Source organism: Notothenia coriiceps, unplaced genomic scaffold (genome assembly GCF_000735185.1).
Source record: "Notothenia coriiceps isolate Sejong01 unplaced genomic scaffold, NC01 NC01_scaffold00000490, whole genome shotgun sequence".
NCBI classification, from domain to species: domain Eukaryota; kingdom Metazoa; phylum Chordata; class Actinopteri; order Perciformes; family Nototheniidae; genus Notothenia; species Notothenia coriiceps.
Genome location: NW_011333191.1, coordinates 354,631 through 379,708, shown reverse-complemented (window position 1 = coordinate 379,708; position 25,078 = coordinate 354,631). Strand labels below are relative to the sequence as shown.

General features: G+C 39.9%; 1 protein-coding gene across 1 annotated transcript in view; it reads right to left on the bottom strand.

Moving 5' to 3' along the window:
* LOC104953780 (regulator of G-protein signaling 3-like) overlaps positions 1-25,078 on the bottom strand; it is a 61,218-nt gene that overhangs the window by 20,186 nt on the left and 15,954 nt on the right. The window contains exons 9-10 of the mRNA XM_010780791.1: positions 19,408-19,451; positions 5,963-6,097 (exon numbers count right to left, since the gene is read on the bottom strand). Coding sequence (XP_010779093.1) covers positions 5,963-6,097; positions 19,408-19,451 — 179 coding nt within the window. The remainder of the gene's footprint in view (positions 1-5,962; positions 6,098-19,407; positions 19,452-25,078) is intronic.

Here is a 25,078-nt window from a genome sequence, read left to right as displayed (position 1 = left end):
TTTATGCTGCGTATATTGCACCTCAATTATATTTGGTTTCATGCTCAGTCACATGGCTTATGATAAGCCAGGGTACGATATTCATGCATTATTGTACTCAAGCTAACAGCTGCATTTCCCTGTCTACATCTCCCTCTTAGCCCGGACATCGGCTTGTGCCGGCATCCAAGATCTCTCCAGTTTACCTATGGTAAACATGCATATAACTGGTGGTGGTGTCTTAAGAGCATCTCAGGGCTTGTTCAGGATAGGTGCAGCAAACCTGCCGCAATCAAGGTATTTCTCTCTTCCGACACAACTGGACGGCGGTCCTCCTCTGCCTTCACATCCTACACTCGCCCGGACATCAGCGCCGTGCTGGCCATCCAACGATCTCTCAGACCCTAACTATGGTATTTATGCATATAACTGGTGGTGGTTCATAACACGTTTACACGTATAAATGTTTCATTATGGTATCGGATTTCAAACTGCATCCCTGTCCTAGTCCGCGGGCTCCCGACCACAGGGAATAATGTCTCGTCTCACGTTGCATCTACATGTCACGGGCTACATTCTCCTGCACGCAGGTATCTAATCCCAGGCCTGTGCTCAAATGTGTCTGTGTAAAATGCATACCCTGCGACGTTAGGTTGTGGACTTCGTGTCTGCGCGGACTGTGTGTCCCCGTAGACTTCGTTCTGTGTTCAAATGTGCCTGTGTAAAAAAAATGTATACCCTGCGACGTCAGGTCGTAAGAAGAAGAGAGTAAAAGAGAGAAAAAGAGAAGAAGAAGGGACCGTGTGTCCCCGTAGACTTCGGTCTTGTGGACTGCGGGTCCCCGTAGACTTCGGTCTCGTGGACTGTGGGCCACCGTAAACTTCGGTTTCGTGGACTCTGGGCCACCGTAAACTTCGGTTTCTGTTAAAAAAGCTAGCCAGGCAGGCGACCCTCAGGTCGTTTTCAGATAAGACCGGCACTGATTTCGGCCGTCAGAGTCTCAGCATGACCCGTAAGCTCCGGCAGTGATTCCAGCCTCCTGCCGCATACATATGTTAATCTATTATTTCATCCCCAGATCACCGCAGTCACCCTACAAGGTAAGAAACTCAGTTCATCTCAGTATTCTATACTTCACTGGTTTTGGGGATTTCATCGGAGTGGTTCTTTCCCTCCTGAATGATTATCCTGCAAACCGGGGCCTAATCGCCAAACACCATTCCATTCTCCTGTTGTATTATCATGGCAATCACTTCATTCATACGACGTGTAACGGTAAATATGTATTCCATACATCACGTCTCTCCGGGTTGAATTACCGACTTTAAATTAAGCTCCATACTAACGACAAAATGGCAACTTTTTGCCCGACTCGAAGAATCTTCGAGTGAAAAGGGCTCATATCCAATTTTTGTCTCCAAAGGGAAGCATTTAAAGCGATCACAGAGTGGAGGCACCGAGGCACACTGTGACGGAGTAACCCCATTTGTTGGAGAAACATGAATGAAAGAAGCAACGTGGCTCTGTAAGATGTTTGTTTTCCCTTTGGAGTGGATCCTGCTCTTTCAGCACACTTGAACATTACTCTTGAGTAAAGTGCATGCTTCAGCTAAGTTTAGATTTACTGGACTTTGTGCATGAGAGGACAAATGCAGTTTGTAACACAAGGGAGTATGTTCTGGTGGAGGCTTAACAGTAACAATGGGGCACAAATTAAGTTATTTTAGCACCACCAAAGGAATATGACTCCATGTCCAATTATTGGAACATTCTCCGAAATGTTTTGAACTTGAACTATTTACATTTTATAATAGTGACTGTGAAGAGATGTTAAATCAAAGCACACATTTGAATAATTATTTAATGCATTGTGGCAGACTAATAATCGTGTTTGTTGTCATTTTGATATTCACTCTTTTTAAATGTATATATCCAATGCATTTACAATCTCTAAAAAAAGATTGACCCATATATACAATTACATAAAAGAAACTTCCTAACTAAATTACACAAAACACAATTTTTTAAGTTCCCATTCATCAGATATATGCAACTACAAAGGCATCTCCTGCTGATTTACATATAATTAAACACAGTTGACTGAATACAAACTATTTGCCTCAAAGGTATTCTGGAGAAATGCAATCAAAAGTGAACTAATTTGTCAAGATGTAAAATGTTATGATTAAACATGTATTATTTTTGCCTTCAGGGGTTCAGATTTCCCTTTTAATAAGAGTTCACAGTAAAAGGTTGTAATGACTGCACAAAGAAAGTGTACAGGAATATCTCCAGAGGACAGGACAAGCATGCAATGCAAACTTGAATGTAACATTTATTTGCGATAGCACTATCAGTGTCTGAATCGATTGTCCATCCTACGCGGGCATTTTAAGGTGTTTATTTTTGAATAAAATAAAACTTGGGTTATCGTATAAAACTGCAACTGACTATTTGTTTTGAGCTGTGGTGGCTAGCTTAACGATACATAGGATGTGTTTGTTTTTTATTAGGCAAAAATGTTGTTTCAGAGCAGGTAGGCAGGTCCCTCCTCCTATGAGACTGACTGGGTTTTACCAGAGAAAACAGGTAACGCTTTGATAAGCATAATTAGCTACAAAGGCTTTGAAAGACGAGGCAATGATATATCCTTCATGAATGATTGAACTTGTTAAAAACTAATGAAAATTGGAAAAGCAATCAATCATGGCAGTTTCTTTTACCATGTTTATACCGATCAATTTAGCGGTTCTGTCAAAACAGTCCAAGTCAATGGAATTGACTTTCGTGACAGAGCATGCTTTCCAAGCTGTTTAGTTATTGAATGTATTGACCACAACAATGTGTGTAAATGTGATAATTCGGTCAGCCCGTCGCACCTTATTCACACATGCTCAAAGGAGGAAACAGGCAAGGAAAGCAATTTGTACAAAGCCGCTGTGGTATAACTTATGTCTCTTGTTTGTCAGGGTGTACCAAGAAGTCAGTCAAGTCGCTTCAGCTGATTCAAAATGCTGCAGCTCGTGTACTAACCAGAGTTAGGAAAAGGGACCACATTACTCCTGTTCTGGCTGCCTTACACTGGCTCCCTATAGAACACAGGATAGAATTTAAAATTCTTCTTCTCGCCTATAAAGCCCTTAATGGGCAGGCGCCACCTTACCTTAAAGAACTCATTATACCCTATTGTCCTACTAGGGCATTGCGTTCCAAGAATGCAGGGTTGTTGGTTGTTCCTAGAGTCTCTAAAAGTACAATGGGAGCCAGAGCCTTTTCTTATCAAGCTCCACTTTTTTGGAATCAGCTTCCAGTTTGTGTTCGGACGGCAAACACCCTATCCGTTTTTAAGAGTGCGCTTAAGACCTTCCTTTTTGATAAAGCTTATAGTTAGGGCTGATTAGATTCAGCCCCTAGTTTTGCTGATATAGGCTTAGTTTGTCGGGGGACATCTTACTTCTTCCTTCTCTCTGTCTATACCTGTGTACTCTCATGTTCCGATTAACCCAGCTTCCCCAAATTTCTTTCTTTTTGGTGTCTATATACGCCGGGATCCGGAGTCATGGGTGATCCTGCGGTCCTGTGTCATGGATCGCGAGTCCTTGATCTTGAGTCGTGGCTGTGGTCCTGGATCATGAGTCCTGGATGGATATCCTCGTGGATTCATCTTCCTATTATACACACATGCATTTCCAAACATTTGGACTACCTATGTTGCAAATGTATTATCTTTTCAATTTACACACGGCATCTATTGCACATCTGTCCATCCTGGGAGAGGGATCCCTCCTCTGTTGCTCTCCCTGAGGTTTCTCCCATTTTTCCCTTTAAACTGTGGGGTTTTCTCCGGAAGTTTTTCCTTGTACGATGTACAAACTGTGAAGTCCACTGAGACAAATGTAACATTTGTGATATTGGGCTATATAAATAAACATTGATTGATTGATCGATTGATTGTTTGTATGAATGTTTAAATATGTTGATTTCTTTGGCACAATTCACCCTTAAAATGTTGGAGAATATTCAACTACAGGCCAAGTTCTTCGTCGTTTACACTTGAATCTTTTTGGGTAAACCATATGTCAAAAATACACACACATAAACATGAACACAAATGAATAGGCGTTCATGTAGAAAGAGAGGCATTATAGACTGTTAACTAGTCTCTCACTCTTACTCTCTTTCATGTGCTGATGAAACAAACCCCTAATGAGCAACATGTGTGACATCTCAACTCAAAGCTATTTATCCCTTTTAACCTTTCAGCGAAATTAACTGGGTTGCACTGCTTTGAAATGTAAGACGTCACTGCTAAAATCTATTCATTAAATACCGATATTCTATATTACAGCTTCAGATCTTAAACTATAAAACTACCTTTTTTCCACATTCTATTTTGTCCAAAGTTTGTCAGATTGAAAATCGCCAGCACCAAAAATGTCACCAAAAAGACATTTCCTTGACAGGAAAATACAAATATTTTTGAAAAGATTGTCCTGCTCAGTTGTAGGAATGCTTGAATGACCAAATGCCCCACAATAATTTCATTCACCGCTCTGCAGCAGCCAGCCACTTAACGAGGGCACTCGAGTGAGCCCACAGAGCACTTACAGATCAGTTACAGTGAATCCTAACAGCACCATGCACCACTACTGCTGAAAACTTCACATTCTGCACATGGTTGGATTCAAATAAACATTACTTATTCCAAAAGTGTGAATCCTTAGAAAGAACAAGCTACTGAAGTCTGTATTTTGACGTGAAAGGTGTGGCACATAGTGACAAACCCACAGAGAATCATCCAATACTTGGCAGTTCCAAGTTGGTGTTTTTGGTTGCAACAGGCAGCTGTTTTCAGCTAAAAAGATTGAATACATATGTCTGTCTAGAGCCATTAGCAGCTACACAGCCAGATATTGTCATCAGGGGTTGCCAAAGACAAAAAAGAAAATGGCTTAAAGGTTCGTCAGGTGGACTGACGCATGACTAAACTTCAATGCAGATGGTGCTACAATCTGTATATGCTGGACCCAAGGCAGTTCAGATCAGTGGTCTTTTCCACCTCGACTCTAGTGTTGAACACGGAGTCCCCCAGGGCTGTGTGCTCAGCCCCCTCCTGTTCACGCTGTACACCAACAACAACCCCTGGACATGAAGAGAACTCTGTTTTGAAGGTTGCGGTTGTCACTACCATGTTCAGCCACATTACAAAAATAGATGAGATTATACATACACAGGAAATTAACAATCTTGCAGAGTGGTGGTCAGAAAACAACCTATTGGTATCATTAGCAAAACCAATGAGTTTATTACTGTTTTTTCTACATTAATGGAACTGAGAAAGAGCAAGTAAAGCTCCCGGGAATGGGCATTAGAAATGACCTGTCATGCTTATCTCTCATCTCCATCCTGGTGAAAATAGCTCAAAAACATTTATTTACAAACTGCAGCACTTACTTAACCCCAGCTTAGTACTGCTTTGTAATGTGAGATGGAAGCTGAACATAAAAACAGACATGTCAATGAGAAGACAAAACAGAGAAGGTTTTCCTTCCTAAAATCACAGTGAAAAACTTGAGTTTTTATCCAAGTTTCTTTTGCTCAGGATGACCACAATAAATACAATTCATGAGGCAAAGTTCTATTAAAATACACAAAGCGCTTGAAAACCTCCCTCTTTTGGCATTACTGAACAGAGCAAAAAAATGATTAAATGCAGTGAGTTGACACTTAAATCCAGCCAGATAAAAGGCAGCATTAAACTTGGCAAAAGAAATGTGAGAGCTAAGTGGAAAATCACAATGGTGGTAATATGAGCTGCAGGAAAGCGAGTGTGATGCTTGGAAGAGTATGGTGCTCCGAAGGTATCCGTGATGGGGGAATGCACATATATACGAATTTCCATGTGTTCATGTGTTTAGTTATTTATCTTTGTCCTCAAATAAAATTGGAAATGTTCCTAGATGTGTGTGTTCATGTGGCATACCTCATCAAAATGTTGAAAGGAAGCCTCCCTCCTGTGAAGCTGGAGCTGCTTGTCAATGTTGTCCTTCAGGCACTGACACACACGGCGCTTCTGGTCTGCTGAATATACTTCCAGGCTGAGCAGGCAGTCACACTTCTGAGAGAGAGAGAGAGAGAGAGAGAGAGAGGAAGAGGCAGAGGAGGAAGAGGGGTGGAGGAAGAGACGTCAGGCAATTAGGCATGTACTGTCAGAGAAGCAGAGAAGAAGTAGCCTAACCCTTCAAAAAAGTAAAGCATGAGCGCACAAAGTACAGGACGATTACACTAGCAAGTATGAATGAAAAATAATGAATGAGCCCTCAAGGTAAAGCAACGTGCCCGCCCGCCCGTGTGTGTGTGTGTGTGTGCGTGCGTGCGTGCGTGCGTGCGTGCGTGCGTGCGTGCGTGCGTGCGTGCGCAAGTGAGCTTAGTAAGTGCTAGACAATAGAAAAGTGAGTAACAGATGTAAGTACAGTTTCAGAGGTGATGCAATGTGTGTGTATGTGCCAGCTTTTTAAGTTAGTGTCATTATATGCACGTTTCATCTCAGACTTGTATTTTTGCACATTCAGATGTCATCTGAACTTAGTTTACATGTCACCTTGAACTGTAAAGCTGCACAGGCGTCTGGGTAACAAAAATGCCAGCATTAGTGAAATTAGATAATGGCTAGTATCCACTTCAGGCAGAATTTGATATGCTGACGAAATGATTATGTGTCCAATGGCACGATGGCACTCCTAAAAGAGTACAAATCAATACACCCGTGCTGGGAAATACAAGATAATAAATATTTAACAAGCAGCAGTGTAGTTTGAGTTGGCACATCTTTTCACTTAAAAAGGACATAAATACCCCTCGGCTGACTGTCCACGACATTCAGAATCTGTGTCTGAGCTCACTGATGTCCAGATTAAATCTCTACTCACTTAATGGCCCCATTTGCTTTTTGGTCATGATCCCAGCACACACTTTCGATAAATGACAGATCGTATTCATCTTTTATATAATTTACAAAACTCATCCATCCTAATTTGGATTCTGAGAGGACCTCTTAAAAAGTGTAAAAGGTCCAGTGTGTAGGATGTATGGGCATCAAGCGGTGAAATTGCAGATTGCAACCAAATAAATATCTGTCGCTCATTCCTCACTTTCCAAACATGTAGAACATATTGTGGCTTTCAGGTAACATAAAACATACTAAATGACTCTGTAGAAGAGGACCTGCTTTGTATAGTGACAGGAAGGGCATTGATTCTTAGTTTCAGGTGATCATACACTAAACAAAACATGGTATTGCATTTTTGCAAACAAATCCCCTTAAACCCTGCACAACCAAGTTAATGGGAGTACAATGTCTAGGATATGAACATTGGTTTGAGCGGCTTCGCAACTTAAGGTTATTGAATGGAACCAATGCAAGGATGACATGTTGTTAAAAAGTTCTTATTAGTCTTTCATTCAGTTCAAAAAGGAACATTTACATCCCTTTCTATTGGCTGCACTGTTTGGATCTCTTGCCGCAAATGTTCTTAATGGGCACATGTTTAGTTAGCCTCACGTTCATTAGACTATTTCATACTCTTTTACAATGGCCACATAGCACTATTTGGGCTTTGGTGAGAATTCTGAATGTAGTAAATGCCTCCATGTTCTATTTCCCCACACACAGACTCATAAATCAGTGCACACAGGTACAGCACGTTTTATAAATAACAATCCCTGGCTATATGCCAGGATCAAATTCAGTAATTAGATTTTCTATTGAAACACAAAACTTATGGCTCTCAGGGTACCAACCTGTCATTCATGCACTCATACACCAATACACACTCACATCAGCTCCTCTTACACCTCAGCTGGCATATTGACTTGAATAGTTTTCATTATTCTTACTTTTCTGATTGAAGTACAAAATGAAAGTAACCTTTTGTGTTCGAGTACAGGTTTTTCTCCAATTCATTTCTTTTCCAATTTGATCATTTCCATTTACCTCGGTTGCTCTGCTTCCGGCGGTGTCGGTAAAAATAATTTGGATCCTGACATTTTTAGGCACGAGTCAGACTATAAATAGGATTTTTCCATTTTGTTCAAGTCTTCAGAGATGGACTGGAGTCCTCAGGGCTTAACTTGACGCTCACTGCCCTGGTCAGTTGTGAATCATGATGCTACTTTATATGCCTGTGTCCTGGCTGCATGGGCATGCCATGCCGTGTTGCATTCTCTCAACTACCTGTCTCTTTCAATGACACTCAAGGTTCTGCTAAAGATGGAGATGCTGTTGAAAGGGTCAATTGGCAGAGTGTGGTGGTTCAAGCCTTGTTGCTGATGCTAATGTAAGGGTAAATGCATTGAAACCCAGTACTGTGCAGCATACAATCAACTGCATGCAAGGCATACTGTAGATGCTTGTTGATAGTAAATGTTGTATATTAAGACGAAGGAGAACAGAATACTGTGAGGCCAACTTGTGCAGAAAGAAACAAAAGAGGAATTCTCCTCAACAGAAAAAGTAAATAACATCATCTTCAAGTCAAAGGGGAGGGATAAAGAAACACAAACAAGATAGAGAGGTTGGTAAGCCAAAAGCCATTATGATATTGAGCCCAACAGTTTTCAATTGCACGACAAGATGATGAAGTGGGGGCTTTTTCAGAATGGACTCCAATCATTGTTGATGTCTTTTGATATACATCATTTGGAATGATATAAGGGTCACAGAGGCCATAATAATTGGAACACATGGACACACACGCAGACGTCAATGTAAAGAACTGGCCCCGGCAAACCCTTATGATATTGCTGTCAATTAAATCTCATAAATCTATGAGGTTGTGTTTGTAGGGGTCAGGAAAGGACAGGAAAACCTCTTCGGACACGTGTGGGTAGGGCCATCGTATAGCTCAGTTGGTAGACGGCCCATGTACTGGGGGAGGACCTGGGTTCAAATCAGGCGCTGGACCATGTGTACTTGAATTAAGGCACCCAAAGAAATCTTAAAAAAAATAAAGACATTTGTGGGTAAATTGAACAGTGCAAGACCATTAGTTTTCTATTATACTTAGCTATAGGCATTTGTCCTAGTTAATTGTCATCCTCTCATTACATGGTTGACTAGAGATTGTATACCAACACTACTTATGCAGGTATCAAATACAGTGAATTTCTGAAAATGTACACGTGGCCACAACTCAAACGATTAACCTTCAATCATGTAATGCTAATGACACTTGGTAACACCACAAATATAACACACATGCTCCCCAATTCACAACAGAAGTGATATGATACGTGATATACTCAGTTCTGATTAAGATACCATTTCTCTGTTTCTCTTCCTTCCATAACAATAAAGCAATAATAATAATTACTTGGGTTGAGTAATGCTGGGAAAATAATGCAAACGTTCAGGCTTTCCAGGGAACATTGTCTCATATGGACAGGATTTTTCCAGGCACCTCCACACTGTCCCACATTAGAGAAAACACATCTGTGATAGAGCAGTTCATGTTCCCAGAGGCATGCATGCACCTGAATCCCCAGACACTTTCACACACAAAAACCCTTATGAGTACAACTTTTGACAGTACATTATTACTTTAGCTTTTGTAACATTAAATTAATAAAATAATTAATCAGAAAGGACACCAGCTGGGACTCTACTCTGAGTCATAGCAAAGCAAAGGTCTCAGAGCTGCTTCAGGGCTTACTTAATCTGACAAAGAGAGGAAATGTGTATGTTTACACAGCCTTGGTGGGTAAATATGAGGGTCGTGAAGCATACTATACTGTAAACCAATTACTGACATCATGCACATTTAGTCTTAGGTAAAGAGAAAATGAGGGAGGGGGATAACGGATGATGAGAGATGTAGAACACCATCAACAATAGTCACTTTTGATGCACGTAATACAGCATACGTAGTGGTGCATTTTTTAGCATCATATCTTAAACTGAATTATGCTCTGCTAGGAGGCTACCAATGATGATTTATCTGTCTCTAGCTATCAATTACAGCAATATATTTCCTTCTCTCTTTCATGTTTACCATTATTACACATTGCTGTGCTTTGCTGCCTAACTGAGCATTATTGCATCTATCTGGGATGGTTGTCCTGAGAGTGACATGCACATCATCGCATTACATCACCTAAAATAATCAGTCATGCAAGCAAATGAGTAAACTGTTGACAGCTGGTCACAGAGCACATGTTTTAGGAGCCAGCTGGAGCTTTCGATAGTTTGGCCATTTGCAAGGACAGCTCTCTTAGTTTAAGCTAGATCTAAGTGCTGTCTTACTTTAGTCTATCATTCAAAATGTTTGTTTTTCTTTAAGTTAAAATAAACACTTGTGAATCACTGTTTTGTTTAAAAAATAACATCATATATATCCACTGGGATCAAATTGTTTTCCATATTTTGATAATATGGAGTTATATTTAATAATTGAATTATATGGATAATATTTTTGACTGTTTTTAGCTTGGAAGGAATTTGTCGGAATTTCCCTCTCTCTGAGGAATCATGTCTTTAGGGATTTTCATTTTAAGATCATGTTTTTTCTTGGAATTTAACAACATCCAGCTAGAAACAACAAATAACCCTTTTAAGATAAATTGTAATTTGTTTCGGCAGCAGAGTCAGGTCATAAATGAAGTCTTTATTATTGGAATAACAGAGTGACTATTCAGTTATTCATAAGAATATTTACTAAAGAACCTTATTAGCTAAAATAGCTAATGGATTCCTTATTTTAGCTCTTACTTTGGTTCACCCCTGTTTATAAACCCACCCGTCCACGAGATAAACATGAGAGCTAATGAAACAAAATTCAATGAATGGCTACTGGCCTGCCATGGAGTGGCTAAAAATACAGGCAGCATTTCCCCTTAATCAGATTGATTAAAGTGCTCCCTGGTTGAAGCCCTCCCCCCGAGCCATCTGGCAGGAGAGCTTTCACTGTATCATTGGGGCGCTGTAAAGACAGCTCACCTAAGCTGCCTGAACAAAGGTTAGCATGGTTTCAGTGACAGTTAATGCACGTAATACTGCTGAATGGGCATTCAGGCATCATATTTTTTTAAATAACCCATATACAGTTGAAATAACTATACATCATGTATATATTTTGCAAAGCCAAAGTAGCAGGAATGGTAAAACCAAGTGCCTATTATATCACGTGTTCATAACATATCCGCTCATGGATATAATGTAAACAGATTAGAGTTTGATTTTTTCAAAGCAAGTCCCTATACATCGTTACATGAAACAGTGTCATAGCATATTAGTCATAGCCCATTTACTGGTGCTGAACGTGCTGAACATGGTATCGTGACCAGTCCCAATCATTGCAGATAAAACTACAAGCACGCCATTGCTCTATTATCTCATAGTTCTACTTAAACAAGTGCACACTATAGCTGTATCCTTTGGGCCTAAAGCCAATAGACAAAACCTTCATCTTCTCTGCCATTTCTTCACAGTGGGCTTTAGTGAATCACTTCTAAGCATGTGGCTTTGTAACCACAGCAGTTAATGGATTTAAGGCTTTGAATAACGAGACATGTAACAGGAGGTAATGAAGCTTAAGCAGCTAGCTGACTCTTGTTGTCTTGTACTGGATATTGACCACTCACAGTCTCTTTTTCTGGTATTGTCTATGTCATCACCTCTCCTATGTGGTCTTTTTGAATTGTTGCTTCTCCCTTATGTTGTCATGTCAGTGGCATGGGTCTAGAGATGGTTGGCCTACCATTTAAGTACAGACTAAAACATCTCAACATTTTATGGATAACTATTCAATTCTGTACACATTTTTGTGGTCCCCAGAGGATGACACAAATAGATGTAAGTGATCCTCAGACTTCTTCACTAGCAATTCTACGAGGTTGCCATTTTTGGTTTGCAGTGAAATGTTTCAACATTCTATTGACTTTTTTGTAATGGAATTTGCTAACGATACCCATGGTAATAAGTAGTGTACCTTTTCTTACTGTCCTAATGTGCACAATGTAGTGACTGCTTTTTTGTCTTATATGTTGGTGTTATGTGTTCTGTGTAATGTTGCTGCCTTCTTGGTCAGGTCAGCATTGAAAATGAGATTGTATCTCAATGCTTTTATCTGGTTAAATAAAGGTTAAATAAAAAATAAAAATGGTGGCAGGTTGTATCGCAAATACGTTGGTGACTTTTTCTGCAGTGCCAGTGAAACATTTCAACAAACACATTTGCATAGTCATGGCTACCAGTCAAACATCTGAACATCAAAAGATCTGGTTTGGTCAGGGTAAAGTAATGTACCGTAGGTCAAGTCTGGTCGTAATGCATGACTGTCTTATGACACACATTCCTGAACCAGAAATCTATATAATCAAAAGCCAATGTGAGTGTGAGTGTGTTACTCTACACTGGAGGTGGACACAAAACAATAAAGCGTAATCTAATTCAAAATACGTTAAAACTCAATGCCGGTTGGAGTTGACGTGTTGTCCCTGTAATGCTGGTTTATAGGTTCTGGCTCCATGTTTGTTACTATCCAGTATGTGATCCAAAAGGTAACCATTAATTGAGCAACAAATTAATTGCACAACACATTCAAACAAAAGAATGTTTTATGTTCCACAAAAAAAAAGAAAGGAATGTAATTTCCTCTCAACTCAGTGGCTTTCCCACACTCTTTCATCTATTTCTAGTTTGTTTCTCTTGTTTCCAGTTAGGAGCTCTTCTGTGGTTTGTCCAGACATAGCAGCCATGAAATGAGCATGCAGACTGAAGCTGACCCGGGGCCCTTCCTAGAGCCACCGGGGAGGGTGATAAGCACATGACTGGGCCAAGAAGAAGATTTCTGAAGTCATGTACTGTTTCCAAAAACTATTCTCAGTTGGCTTTTTTTAGCAACACTAATCTTGTCTTTAGTCAAGACCATAACCCAGTCAGTGAGTTCATCGAACCATTTCACTTTTCTTCTTATCGTTTTCACATGACTGTATCAATTGGGCTTTTATTGCATAAGCATGAAAGCATCGCGAGTCTTAGATAAGGTTAGCTTTTAGGTCAATAAACACCAGTTTGTATCATTTTATTTGTGATTTAGATAGTTAGGGTGACAATAAAAATGAGTGATTATTATGATTTTAATTGAATGGCTCCTACTGTGAAATAATTGGAAAATACTGTTGGTCTGGCTAACAAAAATGAAAGATCAATTATTCATTTGTAAATAACACACTCACATACAGTGAATAATTGGAATAGTTTTGTTATCATCTGCCCTGCACCAGACACGTAAACCACGGTTTAGTACACCTCATGGGGAATACTCTCATTACTGGAACCAATGCTGCTGGGTCAATTGTTGGTGGTTGTAGATCTCAATGCAATCAAAATGCTTTGATGGAGGTCTTTACTTGATTATATGTAGCTGTTTAGCCACTGTCATTGCATTCCTGCCAATCTTTACTGGCATATCAAATCAGATAATAAAAGTAAAGTACGATTTTAGTTTAGGGCCAAATGGAAGGAAGAGGGTACATCTCAGTTCAATCCGACCCTTGAGAGACTGTTCCTGCCCCAGCCATGTTATGGATGACCACCATAAAGTGGGGATGTTGCTGACAAAAGCCCCTGGGTGCATATCATTCACACCCTGCCGTCAGACTGAAACTGACAGCCTGTATTTCATGCAGTCAATGATTTCCCTGAAGGCAAGGAGAAACTTTATACAGGGATGCATAAGAGAAAGGCATCTTGTTGCATAATTGTATAGCAAACAAACACCTTTTGTGTACATCCTTTTATGTTTGATCCGGGTATGTTTAAGATGTGTTTCTATTCCTGTAAAAAGCATCAACAGTGAGTAATCAAATCTAAGTTGCACCATAATAACTTTGTCCACAAACGTCACATGAACGTCAGCATACGCACCAAGAACACTGCAACCTTTTATAGAACAGACCCTTTAAGATAATGACAATTTGTATGCACACTGTGCTGTGTAGCCTGATTACAGCACTCCCTTGGTGTTTAACGGCCAAATCGCAAGACATCCCACTGTGATTTTACCTAGTTTGGCAGTATACCTCTGTATTCGGGGCCTCTTATCTCATCACTTTTCAATCCAATCATTCTCAACAAGAGCGTTTTTATTTTCAAACCAATAAGTGCAAACTCCAAAAGAACCCTGATGTGGGTGCATGGTTCAGGAGGTCTTAACCAATGAAGAAGTACAAATATGATAGATTACATAAATATATGCAGACTATGGTCAGATGATGTAAGCAGTTTGAGTCAGTGTTATTGCTGTGCTTTGGTAAGTGGAAATTATTCAGAATTTAGTATTATAATTAAGGAAAATGCATTAACTTTAAAGACATTCTCAGCTTTAACTGGAAGCATCACATCAAAATGAACGATGAAAGCCACATGTATACAGTACAGCACGTTTTGTATAGTAACAGCAGGAACAGCAACATTCAGTAAGATATACATTTCTGGGCAAAGTCATCATGGTCACCTCAGGGCCACAAAGCTCACTGATTAATTACTGAGATCAAATGTATTAAGTCTGACATATAATAAGCTAATCATACACACAAATACATATGATTTTTAATACAACTCACTCGAGACCTTGGAGTGTCACCTTCAGTCATAAAGAGTTGTATACTTGCAACGTGGTTTTTCTTTCTATGACAAAATTAAGGTAACAATACTTCCTGTTTCATGCCGTTGATCTACACAGTGCTAACGACACAAATCTCCCTCTCCTAACCTTTGAATGCCCCCTGAGCCGAAACATCAATCAGTAGGACTTACGTCTCCGGAGTCAGATAGCAGGTGCTTCTGTAGAGAGCTGGCCTCTCTAACAAACCTCTTCTTAGGCCCGACCCGATCTACCAAGTTGCCCATGGTGACTCTGCGATGACCCTGACGCAATCCGCTGGACAATAATTTCAAACAGTATTTATCCTCGTTCTCTGTGTTCCTCAATCACCTATACAATGCTTTCTTGCTTCCTCTCTTCCTGCTTCGCTGACACACGCACGCAATTGACTTTGCAGAGACACAATTGCACCTCCCCAAACACACACAATCTCCCTCCACGTGTAAATCTGGGTTAGATCAGTTCCGTTTTGAGAAAGTGCTAAAATAGAATGACCTCCAGCGATGGAAGAGAAGGGCAGGAGTAGACTAAAGGAGGGGAGCGGACTTAGAAAGGAGGAAACTGAAGTGGTATACTCAAAACTTTTAGAGAAATTACAGGAGTCATTTTCCTACTGCTGCTGAATTGAAGTGCTATCCTTCCTCAATCTTTGCTAACATCTTTTAAATAACTCATTGAAAGTCCAATGTGCAAAGAGACCATTTCAAAGATGCATGTCTGCCTCGAAATAAAAACAATGGACAGAAGAACGGACGAGACATGGAGGAGATACTATGGTTCCCTATGATGAAGAGCTCTAGTGAAGAGGTCTGCTGCATGAGAAGTACGTTTTATGGGGTGATAAGTAGGAGTCACATATGTTGCCGTGTGGTTGCTTGTGAATCAGAGCAGATGGATTTCCAGAAGTGTCTTCAAGTCAGGAACAGTGTATCAGTGTGTATTAGGGGTGTTCCAGGCAAGATAAAAACCTGCATTAAGTCGGAGTCAAGAATTCTCTCCTTCCATCGAGCCAATCAAATGACTCGATCCATTGAGCCAAAGTCATTCATGCCTTCATCCTCACTGATCCCTCTCTCCATCCAGGTCACATTTTGTTCTGCCTCACACAACAGTGTGCCCTGCCAGGAGGACCAGAAGGTCAACTACTCTGTAAAGACTCTGTCATCACTTAAATCTTCCATTTTATGTGTACACCAAATCACAGAGAGTGCCTTCATTGATTATTTCTAGGGATGCTCCGATAGAATCGGTCTCCGATCGAGATCGGCCGATATTCTGCTCTCTATAAAGGCCGATCGTGAGAGCCGATCACATGACGTAAAATACATGACACTTTTCTCTGAGCGCGGCAAAACAAGCTCGCCAAAATGGCTTCACCGGTCTGGCAGTATTTTAAGGTGTCCAAAAAAGACAGTAAAATAGCGGTATGCTACGTGTGTGAAGCAGAAATCCTGCAGCTCCGCCCGCTGTGACGGACCGTTGAGCGGAGCAAAACACACACTAATTAGAGTTGACCTAACACACTTAGCTATTTTATGTACCTCTGGAACAAGCTAAACTAGTTAGAAATATGTTTATTCTTCACTGTCGGGTCACTCCTTACTGGATCAGTGAGCTGCATGAGATACTGACAGGCTGTCAGGGGAGGGAGAGAGGGGGAGAGAGAGGGGGAGAGAGAGAGGGAGAGAGAGAGGAAAAGAGAGCGCTTCCGCTCATTTCTCCCGTGTTATTATCCAAAGTGAATGTAAACTTGAATAATGTAATTCATTTGAATATAATAATTAAGTTGATTGTTGTTTGTGGAAGCTCCAGTGAATGAGCCCCATTAACTGAGTTTTAAACATCACTTTAAATGGAAGATTTAAAGTGATGTTTAAATCTTCCATTTAGGCCCCGCCCACTTGATCGGATCGGCGATCGGTATCGGCCGATACTGATTTCGGCGATCGGCGATCGGAGCATCCCTAATTATTTCATAATGCATCAGCATAGATTTAAACTGCATATGGAGTTATGAAAACAAAGTATCTTTTAAAAAGTATATCTTACAGTAAATGTGAGAGATAAGAGTTACAGTATGAGTGAACTGCATGCAGCGTTTCATTGTGGCTACTGTTTGCTCCCTGAGGTTTGAAATTAACTGCTGACAGGTGTATCAACTATAATAGATGAATGCACACTCTGTACGTTGGGAGGCAGCTGACAGGAGGGATAGAGAAATAAAGCTGAGCCAAGTGCATTTTGAATGGAAACAAATTCACACACACAAACAAAAACAAACACAAACATATTTTAGCTGAGCTGATACCACCATTCGAGCAATTCTGTTTTCCTGTGACGCATATATAAAATCACAAATCTGCCTTTCTACTCAAACTATCTCACTTTCTCTTTCATGCGTTCTTACGCAAGAGGTTTTATTTTAATACATTCCCCTAATTGGATAGTCTAAATAGTGTTGAAGCTTTTCCCTTCCTCTTTTCTAGCCTGGCGGGACAGATCTCGGGCATCTCTCATTCTGTCTGGAATTTCCGATAAAAAAAGGCTCTCTAAAAGATTCATAAGCTGCTATGCGGCACATTTCAAAGCAAAAATACTGTGACAATGTATGTGTGTTCGTGTGTGTGTGGAGCAGGAGTCAGGGCTACGGGGTTTATCGAGTCTCTCTGTGAAAAGATTATCCATACGAGCAGATATTGGCCACAAGAAATTGCAGTAAAAAGGAAAAGACAGAAAATGGCCCCTTGAGCAGATTCTTCAGCTTAATTGTTAAAACACTTTTGAGACATAATATATTCAGTTTAAGGAAGGTTTAAGGAACTTAAATGTCGTACAATGTTTTTTCAAAAGACTAAAAAGAAAGATGACCTTGTTTGGGGAAGAAATGTATGAGCTGAGTTTCACAGATTCACCATATTATGTATTTTGAGTTGTACAGTTTATGACATTTTTAAGTATCAGGTCTATAAACTGGGATTTGTCAAACTAAAGAGTGTATCGAGTACAAAGGTGTGGTAGAGAGGTCAATCCAAACCAATGTATTAGGTCAGTATCAGCTCAAATAGAGCACAACAAAATATGTGCTCTCATTCGTTTTTCCTGTTGTGGTTTCTGATAGTGAATTTAAATCAGGCTACCATAAAAAACGGTTGTATTATTACCTCCTTGGCCAAAGAAATACAGATTTGAAGATGCTGAAAAGCTAAAACTATATATGTTTGGTAACAGACATTCTACTATTAGAAAACTGGGTTAACCACTTAATAAAATGACTGAACATAAACTCTACCCAAGCCATTGTATCACCCGGCTACATATTCTTGTAAATACATGAACCATGAATTTGCTCGGCTTATACTCAGCATGCTTAAGCACACTTGTATGCTCTGTTAGATAACATACTTCACATCAAGGTAAATCTGGCTGGAGGCGATGATGGAAAGGTCTCCAAACACAGAGCGTAGAAGAAAATGTCAGTTTTTTACATCTTCTACACTTGAACTAAATAAGGTTGAAAGATGTGAGATGGTAGAACCGAAATGTGATTACTGATGAAAACATAATGTATGGCAACATTGAAAGTGAGATAAAGCTGCAGTTTCATTCCCACACACATTTCTCCAGTTCAAAAATGCAAAAAAGAAAAACAAAGAAATTATTGACAACCATCTGCTCAAAATGCTCATTAGGTACAGAAGAATTGCCAGGAACACACACACAATGTTAAGGCTGTCAAGCAGACAAACAGGCTTCATAACTATAAAGTATTGGTCAGATCAAATCCTCTTTCTTTGTCTGAATGCAGCTGATTTCATTAGATTTTTTATCTGAAGACGACGGTCTAAACGCCTTAATGGCTGCGGGCAGGACAGACAGTGATATTTTGGCTTTTAAAACTAATTACATAGAGCAGCCCTGAAGAAAGAAATTCACCTAGCTGGGTCCCATAAAAATCTAATTAAAACTATGATTTTTAAACCAAAAAAATGCTTTTTAACATGCAGTTACTCTTAGAGTTTCAGTGTATTCTTTTTACATTTGACATCTTTAAGGCAACAATATACTGTTTCCTTTGAGCTATATGGGAACATACATTTTCAAACTACCAGATTCCAGCCATGGCCATATATCTTTCATGCAGCTTAAACAATAAAAAGTTTAAGCCTTTAAAGTGCCATTACAGTTATCCGTGAATGATCACAACGATGAAATATTCATTATGCCCAAAGCCTTTCAACTTAAAATGACAGCCTGAGAGGTGCTACAGCAGATGGGAGAAAGGATGACTAGTTTTCATAAAGGAAAACATTGGAATGTAAATCAATAGATATATAATATCTTGACTCATTCTAATTGTTTTATACTGAATAGCACTATCTCCAGGCAACATAGTTTAGTGCACCTTGTTTCCACAGCCTTGTTTAAAATGAGGATTCTTTTAGGTGGGAATATATAAAACACTTTTAATAATGAAATAGGATTACAAATATTTAAAGTTTGTGTTTTAGTATTTAATTGTTTACGATGTATGTACAAAAATATAAAGTGTGTGTGCATGTGTGTGTGCGTGTGCGTGTGTGTGTGTGTGTCATTGGATCTGAGAAAGGCGCACATACAAATATATTTTCATTAGAGCCTTCTGCTAATTCTAGTGTCTTGCCTTTAACGTGATTATCCACGGCCTCAGTAGCCCCTCTGGCTCACACACAAAATAGGCTTCTCACATTAGACCCTCATTTAAAACTCACACAAGGCTTTCTCTTACCTCTGTCATGTGAATAAGGTAGAACCTCAGTTCTTCAGCGTAATCTGTAAGACAAAACAAAACAGGAGACTTTAATTTTGAGAACCACCCAACTTCATTTACAGCGTTTCATTTGTCACATGCTTCCTTCAGGGGTCATTCGTTTCCAATTAGGATTTTGCTAAAATACTTTTTATTGATGGAAGGCTTTTACTTTAGGTCAGCCTTATTGGCATCCATCCACAATTCACTGAAGTAGCAATCTGCGAGACATGCCTGTGGGTCAGGAGCATAGGTCAGGAGTCAAGATAAATGGTGTTAATCGAGTGACCGACCACACACACACACACACACACACACACACACACACACACACACACACGTTTGTTGTGGCGATGTTTAATGTTTTATATTCAGTAAGTGCTCACACAATTCAACATTTTGACTGACTGATGATCAATATCACACTAGGGAGTAGTTTCACCCTGGGATCAGGTTTACAATTATTCATATTCATATTATGTCTGATCCAGTAATGAGAGACCCGACAGTGAAGAATAAACATATTTATAACTAGTTTAGCTTGTTCCAGAGGTAGATCAAATAGCTAAGTGTGTTAGGTCTAACTCTTAGTGTGTGTTTTTGCTCCGCTCACAGGTACGTCACAGCGGGTAGAGCTGCAGGATTTCTGCTTCACACACGTTGCATACCGCTATTTTATTGTCATTTTCGGACACCTTAAAATACTGCGTTTTTACTGCGCTGTGTTTTCAAGCCTCAGGTTTGGCATGAAGTGCCATATTTGACGAAAGGGGAGCGCACTTAAAGGATACAAACTGCTAAACGTCTATCCGGATGACCAGCTTGCAGGGTTTGCAACCTGTCAATCACAAGGTAGATACAACCTAAAGCTTACCCTGTTGTATCATATATATTTTTGAAGCTGCAAGTATGTTTCATCAGAAGAACTTTCAGATAGATAAAATCACTCCAGTTGTTTTGTAAAAGAACATTAGGCCTATTCCCATATGCTCAAATCAAACTACTTTTTACCAACTTGGTAAAAAGTAGTTATTCAAAGTAGTATTTTATACGTCTTAAACCGTGTGTGGAGGGGGTCTCCGAATCATGAATTCCTTCCTCAAATGACTTAATCCAGATTTACTTGGGCCTAGTCCAACAACATTTAGCTTTCTTTGCCAAAATGTTAAGCCTCTAAGCCTTGGCTCAGATTCCTCTGCATAGCAAAGAAGAGTATACTAAAAAACATACATGCACACACTGAAGAGAGGTCCTTTGAAGGTCATTGTCAAATTATTAAATATTTGTGTGATTATTACACTCCCATCCGCCTCAAGCCTCTACCTCTTCACCTGCAATGTTGAGAGCAGCCTCCACAGAAAGCTTTCCTGTTATGCTATTTTATGAATGTTTCCATGAGACCTGCATTACACTGCAGAAAGTGTTCATTTTTATAACAGCAGAGGTCACTGTTGGATATATTTCTGTTTACAAAAACTAGCAGACAGAGTGCCGTCTTAAAACATACTGTAGTGATGCAGGACTTTTAAAATAAATTCATGTTTTAGTTTGAGTCAAAACTATTTCCATACTTTAAAAAAATACACAATTTCATAAGTGTTCAGAAAAGCCATAATCTAATATGTAGTTCCTTCCTATCACCTGACAGCTTACTGGTGGGTCAAAGGTGTATTATTCCAGTAATTCCCTGTTACTCAAATCCACTTCCTGTCCCACTAAAGGACATTTATAACATCAGTAACATTTTACAATACAGTTTTAACAGTCATGTCATTTTTCCACAACTTTTAGCATTAGCTGACAAAAGGCTTGATAGGGTCGTGTAGATGGGCTGTTTAATGACGTCTGCTTACTCTGTTTAGTACAATGATAAAGTTGGATTGACACATGGTAATTTAGTTTTATCTGTGGTCGATCACTCTCAGTGTTTCCCACGCTCCTCAGGCTAGTATAGGGGTGACACAGGAAGCCCCTGCGTTGAGCTTGTACTCTGTCATTACACACACACACACACACACACACACACACACACACACACACACACACAGACACACGTCAAACACACCCTTGCTGAAACAAACACAATCCCCGGGCGCCTCTTTCCTGAGTGACGCTGCCGAAGCGAAATAACAATGACAGGCAGCAGGGTGGAGATGTGTGTCTGTGTGCGTGTGTGTCGTCTCATGAAACACACACACACCCTCACAGAGACACGCAAACCCTTCTGAATCCCCCACCCTGGAGATCTCCGATTGTTTGGGTGAAGGGTGGAGGTCAGAAGTCTCCCAGAGGAGACAGCGATGTCTGCAGGGAGGGCAGACTAGCTCAGGCCATTCTGTGTCAGAGGGCTTTATTATACATTCAGAAATGTCTGTGCTTGAACTTTTACAACATTTTAAATTATAGACTGAGCCAAATGGAAATATACCTTAAATTCATAATGTGCTGAAAATATGTACCTAAAATAATTTAATAAACAATCTTTTTTTCCACAACAGAGACAAAAAACAAAAATGAAAAAAAGTTTTTAAATGTCATCGACAATTTAAAAAGGAAAATACTTTAATTCGGTCTTAGACATGCATCGGGGGAATCACATGTTTTTAGCTCCTATTGATTTGGAAAACAGCTTTGACACAGATTTGGCCGCATGACCTGCTTCATAACAAGCAGCATTTTTCATTTCAGTATCAGTATGTCGCTGCCAGAGACATTAAGCTAATAATAACTTGGAGGATTTATGAGCTGAATGCATTCAAAGTTCAGGTGGGAACTTAACGAGAAGCTGCATAACGCAATAAACCAAGGAAACAGGCACTCTAATATTAACTAGAGAATGCAATTCCTGAAGAAATTGCTAGTGGGAATGCTTTATGCTGAAAATGTGATGCTAAACTGCTATGCTGAAATGTAATGTGTAAGAAGAAAGTGAAGACTTGAGATTGAAATGATACATGAACACTGGGGGCTTGAATGTGTGATGAGAGAAGAAAGTAAAAAGGCTTGGAAAAGCAGCAGAATATTTGAACTGCAAACTTCTGAACTAACTTGATGGCGAATGATCTGTCGCCATGGCAACGGCATTTGTCGACACCCCATACTACGCTTAGATGCGTTGATGGCTGCATTGTTACCAAACCTGTGAAGTTTTAGGGCGTTTGGAGCAGTTTCACTGAAGTTATGAGAAAACCGTGTTTCATGGCGAGCATTGTGTTGCCATGGCAACGGCATTTGAAGAAATCTCAAAACTGTCCCGTAGATGTCTTCACGGCCGGACTGTTAGTACACATGTGAAGTTTGAGCACTTTTGGAACATGTTCATAGGAGTTATAGTGACATCATGTTTTATGGCGAGGGATGCGTTTCCATGGAAACGGCATATGGTGAGATCTCAGATTTGGCGTAGTTATGTTGAGGCATGGACCGGTGATATACAAGTGAAGATTGGGGGACGATTGGACCGTGTCGATTGGACTTACAGCGACATCTTGTTTTATGGCGAGTGGTCCGTCGCCATGGCAACGGCATTTGATGACACCCCATACTACGCTTAGATGCGTTGATGGCTGCATCGTTACCAAACCTGTGAAGTTCTAGGCTGTTTGGAGTATTTTCACTGAAGTTCTGAGAAAACCGTGTTTCAAGGCGAGCATTGTGTTGCCATGGCAACGGCATTTGAAGAAATCTCAAAACTGTCCCGTAGATGTCTTCACGGCTGGACTGTTTGCACACTGCTATCTGAAGTCTGCTGCTGAGCATGTCAGTTGGAGTGATGACATCATCGTGTTCCATTACACAGGTGTTTATAGTTGAGCTAACGAGCTCTGTAGAGATCAAAGGCTTAATTTTTATGAATGAGAGATAAACCTCTTACATGTGAAAGTTTTGTGGAAGAACCGTAACAAATATCTGTGAAATTTCAAAACGTGAAACATGTCAAGGAAGTTGAGTATCTGAAGTGTAATTTTTGTGTAGTTTCGGGTTAATAATGTGGCCTTTTTGGCAGTTTAACTAAAAGGTGTGCGGCTGCTGCCGTGAGGAAATATCTGCCTGAAAGTTACAATGGGGTTTAATGGAGGAATGTTGAACGTTTTTGTCACTTCATGCCCTCAAAAAGCCTTTTGTTTAATTATTTTTGCTTAATTATTTGTCATTTTTCAAGCTACGAGATGTTTTCCTACGTTTGTCATGATAAATTATGTCTCGGGAATGTAGGGTTTGGGAATTATGGCAGTTTAAAAAAAAAATATGAATGCGAATTTCAAGCTGTCCTCCACTCTAGCTGTGACATCACACACTCTAGTTACATGTAATGTTAAAATGTGAAGAAAACCTCTAAAACAAGGTCTGAACAATGTTTAATATCTCTAAAAGTAAGAATCAGATTTAAAAGTTGTTTTACACGAATAATGTCAGAAAGATGCGTAACATTTTTAAAGTTGGAATGAAGGTTTCTGACGGGAAATATGAATGGAACGTAAGCAAGTGAAGTTGCATTGAGATATGTTGAAGTGAAAGGAATTTTCTTCCTTGATCAATGGTTAAAAATGTGATGTATTATGGGATGTATCTCTGGAAATATGACATTTTGACTAAAAAGTAATAATAGCCAATCGATTTCCAGATCGAATGAACATTTTGAGTTTGAACAGATTTTGTGGGTGGAAAATGTGGAAGGAGTTAAGGTACAAAAAAAAGTGTTGTAGTATATCATATAAATACTAGAGAACATGCAATTCCTGAAGAAATTTGCTAGTAGAATGCTTTATGCTGAAAATGTGACGCATAAGCTGCTATGCTGAATGTAATGTGTCACACGAAAAAAAGTGGAAGAATTTAGACTTGAAATGATTACATGAACACTGGGCTTGAATAATGTGATGAGAGAAGAAAAGAAAGTAAAAGGCTTGGAAAAGCAGCAGAATATTTGAACTGCAAATCTTAACTAACTTGATGCGAATGATCTGTTGCCATGGCAACGGCATTTGTCACAACCCCAACTACGCTTAGATGCGTTGATGGGCTGCATCGTTATCCAACACCTGTGAAGTTTTGGGGCGTTTGGGCAGTTTCACTGAAGTTATGAGAAAACCGTGGTTTCATGGCGGCATTGTGTTGCCATAGGCAACGGGCATTTGAAGAATCTCCAAAACTGTCAGTAGACTGTCTTTCACGGCTGACTTTTAGCACACCATGTGAAGGTTTGAGCACATTTTTTGAACATTTTCATAGGATTATAGCGACATCATGTTTAGGCGGTGGGTTTCAAAATCCCACACTGCCATCTGATCGTATACAAGAATCAAGTGATATTTTGGGGAAACCACACCCAACCTCAAGCACGGCTGGGTAGGAAAAAAACTCAGTCCTGGAGGGTGTGGGACTCAACTGAAGGGTCTGGTGCTGCTTTTGGGACGGAGTTGCCGCCAATTGTTGAGACTTTGGACTCTTGGACTTCTTGGTCACTGGCTGAAGGGCTAATTTGATTTATGATAATTTTGGTTACCTGCTTCAAGGCTGTCATTCTTCTGCTGATTTTTTTATTAGCGCTCTTATTCTTTTCATTGAAAACACGCGTAGGGTGGGTGGGCCGAGGCGGGTCTACAAGCGCGCTGGATTAAGGCTCAGTCTCTCAGGAGGGCCGTGGGGG